General features: G+C 34.5%; 1 protein-coding gene across 1 annotated transcript; it reads right to left on the bottom strand.

Annotated features, from left to right (window-relative positions):
* Positions 1-945: 945 nt before the first annotated feature.
* Positions 946-15,386, bottom strand: LOC149203248 (stearoyl-[acyl-carrier-protein] 9-desaturase, chloroplastic-like). The gene is made up of 3 exons (XM_089403366.1): positions 15,105-15,386; positions 1,975-2,473; positions 946-1,785 (listed from the first exon to the last, which is right to left on the bottom strand). The coding sequence occupies exons 1-3, from the start codon at positions 15,257-15,259 to the stop codon at positions 1,225-1,227; spliced, it is 1,215 nt and encodes a 404-aa protein (XP_089259492.1). The 5' UTR covers positions 15,260-15,386; the 3' UTR covers positions 946-1,224.
* Positions 15,387-15,638: the final 252 nt, after the last annotated feature.

Here is a 15,638-nt window from a genome sequence, read left to right as displayed (position 1 = left end):
TTCAAAAGGAAATGCATAGAGGGCTCATTATCCACTTGATTTAGTTCACTCAGATATTTGTGGTCCTATACACCCAAAGAATTTGGGTAATTCATTATATTTCATTACTTTTTATTGATGATTACTAAAAAAAAGCATAGGGTTTGTTTTTTTAAGACCAAGGATTAAGCGCTTGATACATTTTAAAGGCTTAAAGCCCATGTGGAAAATGAAAGAGGTTGCAAAATCAAATGCTTAAGGAGAGATTCTGGAGGAGAATTTTGTTAAAGAGATTTTCAAAATTAATGTGATATAAATAACATCAAAAGAAAACTCACTATTATTTGTATACCTTAGCAAAATGGAGTAGCTGAAAAGAAAAATCATACAATGTTGAAAATAACAAGGCAAGGAATATGTTACAAACTAAATGATCATGCAATTTCTTTGGAGGTGATACAATTGCAAGAACACATTCACCATCAAAGTCCTATGAGTACACTTGATAGGATGACTCATTTAAATTCTTCGTATAAAAAGATCATACTATTAAACATTTCAAAAGCTTCAATGGACTCATTTAAATTCCGAGTATAAAAAAAACATACTATTAATCATTTCAAAGCTTCAATGGACTGATTTAAATTCAGAGTATAAAAAAACCATACTATTAATCATTTCAAAGTTCTCAATTGTTTAATCTATATTATATAACCGATTAAAACGAATTAAATCCAAAAAGTAAGAAGTAAGTGATACTTTTTTGTTGAATATACCTTCACAAGAATTATTATACAACCCTAACAACTACTCCATCGATCAAATATTATACAAAGAATAGAATCTTATATTCCATGAGACCGAACAAAACAACGATTCAAACAACCTAAAAAAAATGAAGTTGGTATTTAAATTTAACTACAAATAACACAATTTACATTTTAACCCAGCACAATTATAGGAATATATGGAGAAAAACATAACTTTTCTGGTCTTTAACTACAAATAACACATTTTACATTTTAAGCTAGCACAATTATAGAAATATATGGAGAAAAACATAAATTTCCTGGTCTTTTCTCTGCACCTACGCACACTAAAGTGTGCAAATCGAATTTCGCAATCCAACAAATCCATTAAGGTCCCTGACTTCCTGGGCAGGGATTATAAGTTTATACACGCTCAGAACTTTATACTAAACAATGTACTAATACAGTTTTCCTAAGCTGAAGCACAAGAAAGTTTCTACAACAGGACTTCTTTGTTGAATATCCAACTAAAAGCACAAGTTCGTCCTTGTTTTTCCCTTTGTTGAGTTCGTTCATCTAGCTTTCTGAGACGAGGTGCCAACGTGCATACATAATCCTGAGCTTGCCTTCCCTTACTAGAAAGACCACCTATTCTCTTGACATTCCATCTCTTAACCAAGAATTCCAAGATGTCAGCATAGTCTCTTACTGTGTACACACCTAATCTCTGAGCAACGGAAGAAAAGTGGTCAAACAGATTACCATCCTGCCCATCATACATCAAATGTGCAGGCATTACAACCTTTTTCCGCATCATATCTTCAAAAGCTAGCATTGTGGTGTCAGGATCAATCTCAAACAACTTTTCAACAATCTTTGTGTATGCAGTCTCATGGCGCTTCTCGTCTGCAGCAATAGTTCCACATATTTGGGCTAATTTTAAGTCACCATATCCTTTAGCAAATCTTGCAGTGTTGCCATGTGATATGAATGTTGCTCTTTCTTGGAAGGAAGTGTATATGAATCCAAGATAGGGACTATTTTCTGTACCTGGATACTGAACAGTAAAAAAAGCTTAAGTTAGAAAATCCTCATTCAAAAACTAAATACCCTCCATGCAATATGTCATGTAAAAAGATTCTAGCCATCTCGAGTGGAATCCCACACCTTATTGCTACCAATAGCAAACATAATAAAATACTTTGACAAAATGCTTGCAACGTTAAGACACTGTATCGTCACTTACCATACCAAATCCAATAAGATACTGTATGGTTTTTTCAATCTGTCTCATGTCCACTCTGCCAGACAAGTAAAGATATTTATGAAGAAGATCACCATGTCTATTCTCCTCAGCTGTCCACATACGAGTCCATGTTGCCCATGAAGTGAGACTGGCACCAGTTTCATCTCTTACACCATCAAATGAGTTAATCTGAGTCTGATAAGTAGGCAATGCTTCTTCAGTAATCATGTCTCCCACTAGACAAACTAAATAGTCATCTGGCAATTCATGGGACCGCTCCTGCAATTCTATAACTTGGTCAATGAAGCCCTCAGAAGAAGAATCAGGCAAAAGGTCTTGTGGTTGCCAAGACTTGTCAACAGGTTTTAAATGGATCAATATATTTTTTTCTGCCCACTCGTCCAGTGATTTAAAGATCTCAACCTTCTCAGGTGGCATGGAATGAGCCACTTGTTCACGACCTTCGTGTGGTTGGAAATGCATTTTAATCTTTTCTTCCCTGAAAGATGAAACCAATGACATCAGAAATTCATGAGAACCAAGTGCATAATTAGGGAACTAAATGCAGGTGCTCTGCACAATAAGAAATGAACTATTAAAAGTAAACTGTGCAGCTGCTCTGCACAATAAGAAATGAACTAATAAAATGAACTATTAAGAGATGATTCAAATGACATCAAAATTGGATTAGGGGACTAAATGCAGTTGCTCTGCACAATAAGGAATGAACTATTAAAATTAAATAGGGATCAGTGAATGACAAAATCCACTTGTGACTACATGACCAAACATGTCATTAACAGGGGATCTGCAATTTGATTCATGACCAAACATGTTGTTAACAGGGGATCTGCAATTTGATTCATGGGCAGATTCAAAGCGGTAAAAGGGATAGGGAAGATACGTATTGAGAATTTTTGAACAGCAAACTCATGAAATCTGCTCTGATTGTCATGAAATCCCACCAATTTCATACATGAGCGGATGGAATGATAACACTTCAAATCAAAAGTTCTATCGAGTGAAATTAGCCAGCAGATTACAAGAAGAATTAAAGAAAAATACAAGATGAAATTAGCCAGTACATTAATGAGATCACCTTCCTATAAGGGAATAAAAAAGCTAAATGAGATCATCCAAAAACTAATTTGGAAATGCATTATAATCCGTAGAAACGGAAATTCTCAAATTCCAGAAGCCAATTCAAAGGCAACACTACTAAATAAAATGGCCAAATGGAAAATTGGCAGACGATTTGCCGTCATAGCCGAAATGAAATCGTCAGCCGCTCATCTAAAAACAATCATGTAAACTCTATAAAACATTTCTTTAAATATAGCTCAAAGAGCTTTGGATTGATAGTGCTTTTTATTATAGTATTAAATATTACAAACAAATAGTGATAGATTACTAGTTCACATCCATATAAATGAATGTTAACCTGGAAAAAAAACAAATAAAAAACCTCTAAAATTAATGTTTTAAATCTCACTCTAACTATGAAAATGCAGAAACCAAAAAAATTAATAATTCATAAATACACTTTTAAAACACTTTTTATGATAAAATTCATAATTAAACTATTAAAACATTTTTTTTTGTGAAATCCATATCAATATTAACTTAAAAAAAAATACTAAAGGGTAAACGCTGCCCAAGTAAATGAAACAAATAAAAGAACCACGAAAGTCAATGTTTCAAATCCCACTATGGCAGTAGAAAATGCAGAAAGCTAGAAAATTCCGAACAATGAAAATAGCCAAATTGACGGGCCGTGGAAAAATAGCGAAGGCGCAGGGAATTCCGTGCACTCTGCAATATAAACAGCAGACGCCATCTCTTCTGGCGAGGAGAAAAAACAAGTTTCAACTCGTAACTGCTGGGGAGAGACTCCACCTCCACTACTACTTGGCTACGACATGTTCTGTTACCTAGGTACCCATTAATCAATGAAATACCAGGCCAGCAAATCTCTGTGGCCCTTCCGTGGGGTCATCTTTTGCGCTGGTCGCAACCACTCAGTGGAGGGGATAGTTTTCTGTCCATTCTCATGAGGTACTCAATTTTGTTCAGGGAATGTTGTTATTATGGAATGGTGTTTAATATAAAAACAATATCTTAGGTTAGTTATGTTATTTTGAAGTTAACTGTGAATTTAGAATGAATTGAATTGAATAATTTTAATAGATAAAAATGGTTTAATGGACTCGGATATTTAATTAATAAAACATCATACAATCAAGTTTCTCTTTATAACAGTTTTTTTGGTGTGAATTATGATTAAAAAGTTTGTCTTCTTGTGAAGCTTTCTTTTCACAAATAACTCACATACATAGAGGTCTTTCTCACTAACTACTAATGTCCTTATTACCCATCTCCGTGTTTCACATCTAAGATGATAAGATAATAGCTGTATTATTAAAATCTTAGCATTTCCCTTGATTGCCATAGTCCAATAGGTCTTTTCATTATGCAACCATGTTGGGTTGAAATTCTTGACATATATCATTTTTTTTTACTGCCAATCTTTTTCCCCACATGGAAGTCCTCAATTTTTCAAGTACCCAATTTTTTAATTCCATTTTAGAAATAGGTCTTTTCATCATCAGACCATGTTGTGTTGAAATTCTTGACATATATCATTTTTTTAAGGCCAACTTGTTTTCCCCACATGGAAGTCCTAAATTTTTCAAGTACCCAATTTTTTTATTCCATTTTAGAACTAAGACAGGGCCAATTGATTCCCCATTTTCCCATCCACTTGTCATTCTATTTCTTCCGAGGTTTCTTCCTAGGCTTTAACTCTTCTACTGTAATCAACTTGGGCTACTCGTATTCATCCATACCATCCATCTTTTTTAAATACATTAACAAATGAATGATTGGTAAAGCTTTAATCTGAAACAAACCAGCATACAATTGATTTGACATTTGATTTAACTTTAACAAAGAACAAAATAATAAATGAAAGACACATATAATTTGATGTAAAGAATGCAGAAAAAATATTAAAAAAATGCATAGAGTTTCATGATTTACTTTATGTAAAAGTTAACTTTAATCATTTTTTTGTGTAAATTTATTTTAATTTCTGATTTATTATATTTTTAGAAAATTAAATATTTGTCATTTTTTTAAATTAAAAAAATAAAAGCATGTGTTTAGTTGAAAATTTTGATCTACTCTATAGAGAAGTTTACTAGGTATATATTCAATTCTATATTATGTTGGAATCAAGTTTCATCTTAATTGTGATTCTATTTTACCCACAGAGATATTAAGTCACATTTTCATCTTAAAAGAAGTTACTTCTTTTAAGTTGAGGTATTTTTGGTATGATAAATCTAGAATTATAATGAAGAGAGGTCACACAAGAGCCCATAATATTAGTTCTGATGGAAAATATCTAAAAATATATATCATTGATTAAACCATTCAAAGACAAGTTGCAAAAAATAATTTGTATGTTGTAGAGTGAATGTAATTTGATTGTGGACATATTTCTCCTAAAACAACATTTTGGTACACCTTGTATATGTAAATATCACTCTTTGAATTTTTGGGAAAATTTTCACTTTATGTGAAAAAGAATTGATGTTTGGCCAATGGTAGGGACACAAATCCAATTTTCATGACGGGGGGGTTGCATGGGTTGTTTGTAGTACTTGTGGTGTGGTGTGAGTATGTTGTACCTAGCTCATTTATTTGCATTAACTATCACCCTGACCATGGGCTACCCGCACTGACATACTATGAAGTCTTGGAGTGGGAAATAAGCGTGGAGGACAACACCCATCCTTGTCCTCTCCTCGTGAATTGAGGTAGGGAGTGACTATATTGGGAGGAAAAAGGAGATGGATCCATGGGGGAGGTAAGAGTGAATATAAGACAAGAGACACGAATAAAAGATGCAAAGAATACCACACATAGTTGACAGTAGATAGAGAAAAATGCCCTATAGAAAAGAAAAGAGTTAGGATCTATTGGAAAGACTAAACTAGACTAGATTGTCCCTTTTCTTATGCTCTAAGTTTTGGGGTGTTAACCACTATATTATTGTGTGGAGGCTATTGTACTATGATTTTAAACCTAAATGATTAGTGGGAGGCCCAGTGGATTGCAAATCCAGTGGTGCTTGATGTATAGATGATAAACCACTTGGAAAGGGAAATCTAGGCCATTGTGGTGCTTGCTAAAGAGTTTTTAAATTACCTGGAGAGTGGATTACAGACCCTCATAGTGCTTGCTATGAAAAGGCAACGACTAAACCACTAAAACAATGGATCCATGCTCCTAGAATTGAGCATTGTTCCCATCTGGCCCTTAGGTGAAGCTTTGTGATTAAACTAAGAGAGTAAGTGGGTCACTATGGTGTTTTTTGTATAGCCAATAAACCACTTGGACAAGGCAATTTGAACTACTTCAATGCTGGCTGGAGATTTGTTAAACCACCTGGACAATGGATTATAGAACCATGTACTGCTTGCTATGAAAATACAATTGCTAAAGCACTTGGACAGTGAAATGCATCTACTAAGTGTTTGATCAAGCCTTGGAGTGAAATTCGCCTATGCAGGAATCCCATCAGATCTTGGATACGGGTCAGGGATGGTCGACTGTAGGAAAGATGGTAGTGCAACTAGCCTATGGTTGGGTGGAGAGTTGAAGTCCCTCCTTCAATTTCCAACCATGTACATCTATTCAAAGGCATAATGGATGATGCATATTTGGATTATGGATTATGAGATTCTTTTCATGTGAATGGAATATTTGTGGTTTTGTATTACTCATGATAGAATGCATAAAATCACTATCATATTCATGGTTGACAAGTTATCTTATGCATTTCCAGTGATAATGAATGCTTGAACTGTTTGGTTACTTCCATCTTCATAAATCTTAGGATATCTTATATGTTTAAGACTGATTGTTTGAAGTTTTCTCACGACTAGCCACCTATCTTATAAGTTCTCAGTTACATTAGTTATTGAAATTGGGAAAATTATTGGCTTACTCATGATTGTGTTGGAAGGTCCTTACCTTGTGAAAGTTATTGCAAACTTTGAATCTCTACAAGTTTTCTTGTTGGTATCATTTGGATCATGACTCCAGTTATTTAATTAGAATTCACTATATTAATGAATTCGTGTTAAGATTCTTAAGAGTGAGTTCCAAACATGTATGAGTGGGTTGTATACTGATGTTATCTACTATAGGTTAAGGATTAAACTCATTAATCACTTCTTAGGAATTCGGTGTTCGGACTATTTCCCTTGCCTTAAGAAATTCTTCTATTTTCTCTTAATTTCCTTTCCCTTTAGCGTGCCTACAAAATATGGTGATCCGGGGTTAGGGTATGGTAAGGAATTGTTCCTTTGTGTGCAAGTTGGACCTCATCTTAGTCAGATATTTCTATCAGATGTTGCCCGTATTTAGTGATCTGCGGTTCAGAGCTAGAAAGGAGTGGTTACTTCATGAGCAGGCCAGACCTCCTTCAAGCCATATATCTCCTTTCAAGCACCTTCCACAATGGGGATCTAGGGATCTAGAGGTTGGTAAAGACAATCCCATACACACATGACCGTATGAGCCTAGAGGTTAGATTACCTTTGCACAGAGTTTTGGATCCGTAAATTGAGGTGTCTAGGGTGGTAAGAAATGCTTCATCATTGATATGGCTAGATTTTCATGGGATGGATATAACAAGAAAGAAACGAAAAAAATCAAAGGCATGGGGAATCGTTCGGCCCCAATTTAAGTCTACATGGTGGTCACAAGGGCCACCACATGGATGCTACATGGTATATGGTGGGCCCTACACCAGATTTCACTTAAGTATATATGGATCCAGAGATCCATCCATCCATGGGTGTAGAGTAACAAGACAAGGTTAAAGGGATGGATGAGATGTGGGTCAAATATAGTGATGAAGTGTCACATAACACCATGGGTGATGATTTGGCGGGCCCCACACCTACATTGTCATGGTAGTGCCACGTGGGCCATGTAGGGACCATGGATACTATGTGGAAGGTCAATGTTGACATTGCGTAATATGATTGGATAGACTTATAAGGGGCATACCTTTGAATCCAGGAGTTAGGTTGAGGTAAAATTTGTATTACTGTTAATATCACAACAAACTAAATGCAATGTAAAAAATTTATCTGAGATTTGAAGACTTTACAAAAAAATTATTTTGAAACCCCATCCCTATAACATACCTTTGGATTTATGTTAAAGCAAACAATTAACACCTCTCACAACTCGAGATGGGACAAGGGGGTGGGAGGGAGTGTTGAAAATTAATATCAAACCTTAGGTTCAACATTGGACCTAAAGTCGCTCACAAACTAAACTAATACAACAATTTAACTATTGCACATGCTACTTTTTTTGGATTTACAACTAATTTGGTTGCTAACCTTGATAGGATGCTTACATGTATTTTTATTTTATGTGACTAACATGGGTGTTTTTATTGTGAACAACTTCAAATTAACATACTTAATGTTGATATACCACTTAGGAAATAAATTACTATATTCATGCCATATTTAATTAGCAACTGTGTGTGTGTGTGTGATAGAACATAATAAGACACAAATTTATAGCATGGAAATAAATTAATGAGAAACGAAATGGTAAAATTCAACATAGATAAATCCCAACATAATCAGGAAGAGGACTGAAGAAAATTACACTCACTCAATGGATACCCTCGAGAACTTAAGGGATGAATTGAGAAGTGCTAAGGTACAAAATGAAAGGATTTTCAAATATGATGAAAAACAAACATAAGTAAATGTGGTGATTTTATAGATCTTGTCAAATTTGCAATTGAAAAAGGAAGACGAGTTTGGTTCCAACTACCCAGGTAGGAACACACCAAAGAAAAGTTTATCTGAAGTATGGAAGCGTGGATTGGAGACTAATAGGGCAGAAGGAAGAAGGTCAAAGAAAAGAAATCAATAGGCAAGTGAAGAAATAGTGAGAGGAGGAGCTTCACTCATCACTATGGAAAGAAGGGTAGATAACCATGAACAATTGTTTAGTGTTGCAAGTAGAAGACATCACTAGGAAAGGAGGACAAAGAGAAAATTAATGTTGGAGGAGGTTAAGAAAGCAAAGGCCCCTACCTTTGATGTAGAAGTTATGAAGGCTTAAGAAGCGAAAGTCTGTTGGGAATGAAGAAATATTTTAGAGTCCATGACTACTCTAGAAACATGAAGGTCAGAGTAGACATTTTCATCTTGAAGAGAAAAGTCGATATATGGTGTGAGGGTTTGAGATATTTCAAGGGAATGAGAGAGAGAGAGAGAGAGAGAGAGAGAGAGAGAGAGAGAATTTTCATGGGGAAAGTTTGAGAAATATTTCTGAGAGAAGCACCTATCTAAGAGGTACCATGACAACAAATTTAAAGAGTTCCACACACATAATCTAGGGAAACTTACAGCATATGATTACACCAACATAGTCTTAGAACTATTGAGGTATGTGTTGTACATTAGAGATGAGAAGGTTAATATTCAAATGTACCTCAGTGGGTTACCACAAGCTTATTGAGATATAATTAATTTTGATGAGTCGATAAACTTGGAGGACAATATCCAAAAGGATAAGTATCGTTATGAGAATTCCAAGAATAGGGTTGAGTTTTGAACATATTTGAACAAGAGAGATAAGGCCAACTTCAAGGGAAAGTGGCTAAATTTCTTAGGAGATAAGAAAGAAGAGAGAAATGTGAAGTTTGCAAAGAATTACTTAATGTGTGATGCATTCTATTTCCATTTGTTTACTTTTTCAAGTGTGATTTATTTTCTTATGAACTGTGGTGCATTTGCTTCTCATAATTTCATTTCAATATGTAGACTAATGATACAAATTTTGTTTCTTAAACAAACTAATGAAAGTTAATAATGTGTATCTTGCACATATAATGCACAACATATTATAAGAATTTGGACCCTAGGTTGAAAAATGTATGAAATATTTTAATAACTAAGGTAATTAATTAGCCCAACACATGTATATGATTCCAAAAATTTCTTTCTACTTGCATATTTTTCTTTGTTTATTCACTTGTATGTCTCTTTGATTGTTACTATTATATTGTGGCTTTGTTGATTGGGACAAAATCCTTTAGCTCCATAGATTTCGTCTCTCTCTTCTCATCTCTTATTCCCAAAGTACTATTGGGGGACACTCATAGGTGTCAAGGTGACCAAGAGATAATTATTCAAAATGGAGGTGTCACATACCTCATCGTGCTTTTGATCCAGGTGGATATTGGTGGCCACCTGCCAGGTCCACCTGGACCCCCACCATTGTCTTTCTCAGCATTTTCAGTTTCCTTAATTGTAGCACAGTTTACTATTTTTAGCAGTTTTTCGGGTCTTGAACTTCCGGAGCCGTTTTGAGGCCCTAAACGACGTTTTTTTGGAATTCTGGGGCGATCGAGCCATATGTTGCCTCCCAATGTGGTAGTACTCGGATAGATCTTTCTAACGAGCTATCGTACGCGTCAAACGGAGATCGTATGCCAAAGTTACGACCCCGGGAAATTGATGTACCAATTTACCCAAACGGGGCCCACAATTTGGCGTTTCATCTTCTACGGTTAGGTTTCGGTATGTGAAGGGTTTTCCATTGTTTCTCAACAATAAATAGGCCTTCGAGCCTCATTGTAATACAGTTCAGAACAGTTCAGAGGCATGTAGCCATCACATATCTTCTCAGAGATAAGCTACCATCGCCCTAGCTAGTTTATTGCCATTTCTGTTTGTAAGCATATGTCAGTATTTTCCATTAATGAAATGAAGTATTATTTCCGCTGCATCTTTGTGTATATGGTTATCTCTGTAATTTGTTGCGTTCCTGCTTAAATCTGGATCAGCTTTGTTCCATTAGTAAGGACCACAACCAAAGATAAAATCCTTTAAAATCCATCACAATGAACGTAATAGAGAAGGCCCTTGATGTCTTGATATTACCTTAGGGACCACCTCCGAGTACCAAGACAGTGACATTATACCATTTCTATCTACAATATCATCCTATGGGACCACCCTTAAAATCAAGAAACTAAATCATATTTTTAGCAATCTCCTCAAGTTCCATATTCCTTTAATGGGGACAACCATTGAAATCAAGTTAAGGAAAATTACCTTTTGGACGCTCTAATCAACTAGCTGGGACCACCCCTTGAGATTGAATACATAAGACTTGTTTAATATCTTATGTTGTAGTAATTGTTTTGTAGCATTTAATGGTTAAACTCCATTATAATCCTTATTGATTGGGGGGGAATCCTTCAAATCCATTGCCTTGTTTCTCTATCTTCCCATTTCAAATTCTCAGGGTTCCATTGGGGAACACTCATAGCGGTTGAGGTAATTTAGAGAGAAGGAATCAAAAGGGAGTTGTTAAATGCCTTAACATTAGTGGGAACCATCCCTAGATATTAGAGTCTGTAAAATACATAATAATGAATAACACAAAGAAGACCCTTGATGCCTTGATATTACATTGGGCACCTCCCCTAAGTACTATGATTGGGACACTATACCATATCTGCCTATAGTTTGCTCCAATTAACCCACCCTTGAAATCAAGGGACATGTCATATCTTCTTGTGATATCCTCTAGTTCCTAAGTCCTTCAAAGCGGAGCACCCCTATGTTGATTTTTGTAGTATCGGGAAGTATTCCCACATGCCAAGGAACCTTCAAACTCAAAAAAATAAAATTATAAATATTAAAAGGAAATTATATTTTCTATGTAGGCTCTGAGAAGCCTAAGTTGTCCCCACCAATAGAGGTGAACCTTGGTCAAAAGGTAACCCACTTGACCAATATAAATACTCAATTTGAATTCCCCAAATGGATCAATAAGATTCTAAAGAGACATGATACCTTCTGCTCATTTAAGTGAAGGAGATAAGACACAAAAAATGATTTTATAAACCAAATGCATCTCTGGGCAAAAAGCCTAGCTTTTGAAGTAGATAGAGAAAAACAAGTTTTTAAAGTAGACGAAAAAAGCTGAGTTTCCGAAGCCAATGCAGAAAGATGAATTTCTGAAGAAGGCCAAGATTTTTCACAGATATTTCTAGGCATACTGAAATGCAACTTTTTAACTTGATTTGATTAAGATAAATAGAAGTCAAATAGCCTCTCTCTTTTGAACACATTTCATTGGTATTTGTGCTTGGAATTTGGCACATATTTATGGATAATTTAAATTCTAAAATTTGTTGAAGATTGAATTATCCTTAGAAGAAAAGTTGGTTGGTTTCTTCCCAATATTGGGTTTCACAAAGTAATGTTGTGTCTCTTCTTGTGTTCATATATCTCTTTATGATCCTATGGTTATTATTGTATCATAGTTGAGATTTTCTATGTATAATTAGTTAATGATGTAAGTAACATAAAGACAAGCTGAGATTACGAATCATTGGAAGTAATTTTCAGATTAGGAAATTCGTTTCGATTATAAGAAAAATTAACATGTTATCAAAGTCTAGGTGAAAGAGCAACCATTGAAAGAGATGAAATTTACTTTTGGAAAGCGTTGAAGATCAAAACCCAAAGCCAAGGAGAACTTTTTTTGGAAACTAGACCAAATTTTATGAAGCAAAAAAAGGATTGATCTAAGGGAACATTTGAAGCACTTCCGAAGTTAAGAAGACTAGAATTTTAAAGTCAATACCTACCCTGCTTGAGCTAGGTTAAAAGCTGAGTTGTAGGAGCAAGTTTCAAGTTGAGTTCATTTTACAAGAAAATTAAGGTTCTAAGGATTTCAAGTATTTCGAAGAGAGAATTATCCCCATTATGAAATCTTCACACTACAAGATTTTTTTTATAAAAACACCTTGCTTTCATTGGAGATTTGAAAATAGGACTCAACCTGTAATGATTGTGTCTTTGTTGGAAGGAAGATCCTTCATTGACTGATGGAATAAGGCTGAACATAATTCTAAGATGAAAAACAACAATATTAAAAGATAATTCATGTCAGAGGGAGCTAGGCTCCTAAACTCTAAAGAGTAGAATTTTTCTTGAGATCGTTGTGGTTGTATAACACAAGATATTGGAAGTCTTAAGGTTTGAAAACCCTAGAAAATTTGGAAACTACAAATTGTATTAAAATCTTGAATCCTAGGGTTTCAGAAATGAAACCATAATGCAATAGATATAATATAGATATATGATTCATTTCTTTGATAAGCATAAAGATGACTTGGCATTTATTATTCATAAGAAACAAATGATGGTCAAGGATGTGGATAACCAACCACCTCAAAGGAAGTCAAAGGATTCTTTTAATCAAGATATAAGTATCTTTTTCTCTATTCAAGTTTCTTGTTCTTTTAAGTATTTTTTAATGCATTGCGTTGGTACTTTCTTTATAATTATATGGTAAATCCTTCCTCTAAAAGGAATACCTTTATAAAGACTAATGTTACAATGAATTATGAAAACATTAGAAAGTACTAAGCTATATAGAAGGAAGAAGGATTTTCTTACAAAAGGAGAAGGGAAACCTATTGTAAATCCTAAGGTTTGAAGGATAAAACCTAGTGCAAACTTGGAATACTTGATGCGAGTAGAAGATATAGGGGATGAAGAAACCATAGCTCTTATAAGTCTTACAAGAAATAAAGTTGTATAATCAATGTTAAGAATAAAGATTGCAAGTGGATCTTCATAAGGGAGCTAGGATCACAAGGGATTCAACAACTACAAACTAAAAGATAAGTAATTTTTATCTTTCTATTTTGACTAAATTTATTTCCCTTGTTTGTCACTATAATTTTTTTTTATATGATATCTTGAACGAGGTTTGTAAGAACATTATTGATACTAAGAATCGAAAGGGATAAATAAAATTATGACTAAAAGTATCTCTCAAGCCAAAGGGAGTAGTAGTAGTACAAAATACTTGCCGATCTGACAAAGGGAGCACCAAAACTTGCTTATGGAAGAGTTGATGAAATTATTATTATTGTAACAAAAGGAACAACTAACGTAACCACATGAAAGACTTACTTCAAAAGGAAGTAAAAGATGAAGGATGGTACATTGGTACCTATGATGGATATTGGATATATCTTAGGAAATGAAGTGATTCTTTGCATACAACAATGACTATATCACTTCATTTGAGACATGATGAAGAAAGGAGAAATTGAGTTGCAGTGCATATTCGTAAGTGAATAGATGTGAACAAATTTGAGCTTAGTATGATGTGAAGATGTCTCCCACATTAAACGTAATGATCCAAAAGGATTTCAATATGTTTCAAAATTAAAAAAGGATGGAAAGAGGGGATGCTCTATGATCAAGAGGAAATCAAAGTTACAAAGTATTCATCGGGCTTAGGATACATGAAGAAAACCAAGTTGAATATTATGCCCTATACGAGGAGATTCAGTTAGCGAAAAAAAATCAGGTAGTGTCTCTCACTATTTTGGTAGACTCCCTCCTTGTTCAACATTTGGTGAAGGGCTTGTCTTCGAGGGACAAAAGTTTAAAAACTCCTATGAAAAGAATTAGAAAAGTAGCGGAAGAGTTCTCTTCAATAGCATATTTCCATCTTCTTTGTGATCTCAATAAAGATGTTGACTTATGTGCTAATGAAAGGGTGTAAATTAAGATTAGAGATTCAAAAATCAATGGCTAAATCATGCCCTCTCCTATTCCTTAGAGCTAAATAGATTGACCTTGCACAATTATGAAGCATTATAGTATAAGATGTATATTTTATTTTTTGGTGAGTTAGTTTTGTAAGGTATATACCTACAAAACCCCATTTTTTGTTGTCGAATTTGGAGTCCCTTTGGAAAAAAATGTAGTTTTTCTCGTTAACATTTTACTAAATAAAAAGTGATTATATTTTATGTAAGACATAATTGACCCTCCACCCAGTGAGACACTATCTTCCTGGGACCGCTTATGCAATTCCGTCACTTGGTCACCGAAGCCTTGGTCTCATGGCTGGAAATGGATTTTAATGTTTTCCACTTTCAGAAAGTGAAAGTGAAACAAATGGCAAAGAATCACAAGCAATCACTTAAGTGCAATATTAAATGACCTCCAAAAATATTAAAGAAATTAGTATGTACTTACTTGTCCCTTGCAGGCAGCGCTGTGGTCAGGGAAACCTTGTGCGATCTGCCCATACTGCCCATAGAAATCTTGTGGTGTCTGCCATGGAAAAGTCCAGCAGCAGCAGCAGCGCAGGGTGCTCCCATCCAACCTGCAACATAAATAGCAGATGCCATCCTTTTTGTTGAAGGAAAGGAAAATGAATTTCTACTTCCAACTTTCTTGTATAGACCTGGAAATAATATGAATGGCTATCACCATTTCTTTCTTTTCCTCGTTACTAAACAACAACATCTATAGACTTTTCTATATTAATATGAATTTCTAAAGTCCGTGGGGCGACTAAACAGCAACATCTATAAGACTTTAAGACTTTACAACTAAACAGAAGTTAATAATCTTTGACTTTTCTATAATAATATGAATCTCACAAAACCTCTGAAACTGCTCAATTAAGGATGATTATAAAAATAAAATTTCAATGTAAATGTAAATATAAATAAATAATTATATCTATATATAGATATAGATATCCCTTTTTCTTTCTTTTCCTCC

Source organism: Pinus tabuliformis, chromosome 2_1 (genome assembly GCF_031772625.1).
Source record: "Pinus tabuliformis cultivar Carrire ecotype Pingquan chromosome 2_1, CPIR1, whole genome shotgun sequence".
NCBI classification, from domain to species: domain Eukaryota; kingdom Viridiplantae; phylum Streptophyta; class Pinopsida; order Pinales; family Pinaceae; genus Pinus; species Pinus tabuliformis.
This window is presented reverse-complemented; position numbering and strand designations above follow the sequence as displayed.

What these genes read in the sequence shown, in the direction of transcription:
- LOC149203248 (XM_089403366.1), bottom strand. Translation starts at nt 15,259, where the DNA reads ATGGCATCTGCTATTTATGTTGCAGGTTGGATGGGAGCACCCTGCGCT. An exon ending in GCGCTGCCTGCAAGGGACAA is followed by an intron (nt 2,474 to 15,104) that starts GTAAGTACATAC and finishes TTCATCTTTCAG; the next exon opens with GGAAGAAAAGATTAAAATGC. An exon ending in ATCTTATTGGATTTGGTATG is followed by an intron (nt 1,786 to 1,974) that starts GTAAGTGACGAT and finishes TTTACTGTTCAG; the next exon opens with TATCCAGGTACAGAAAATAG.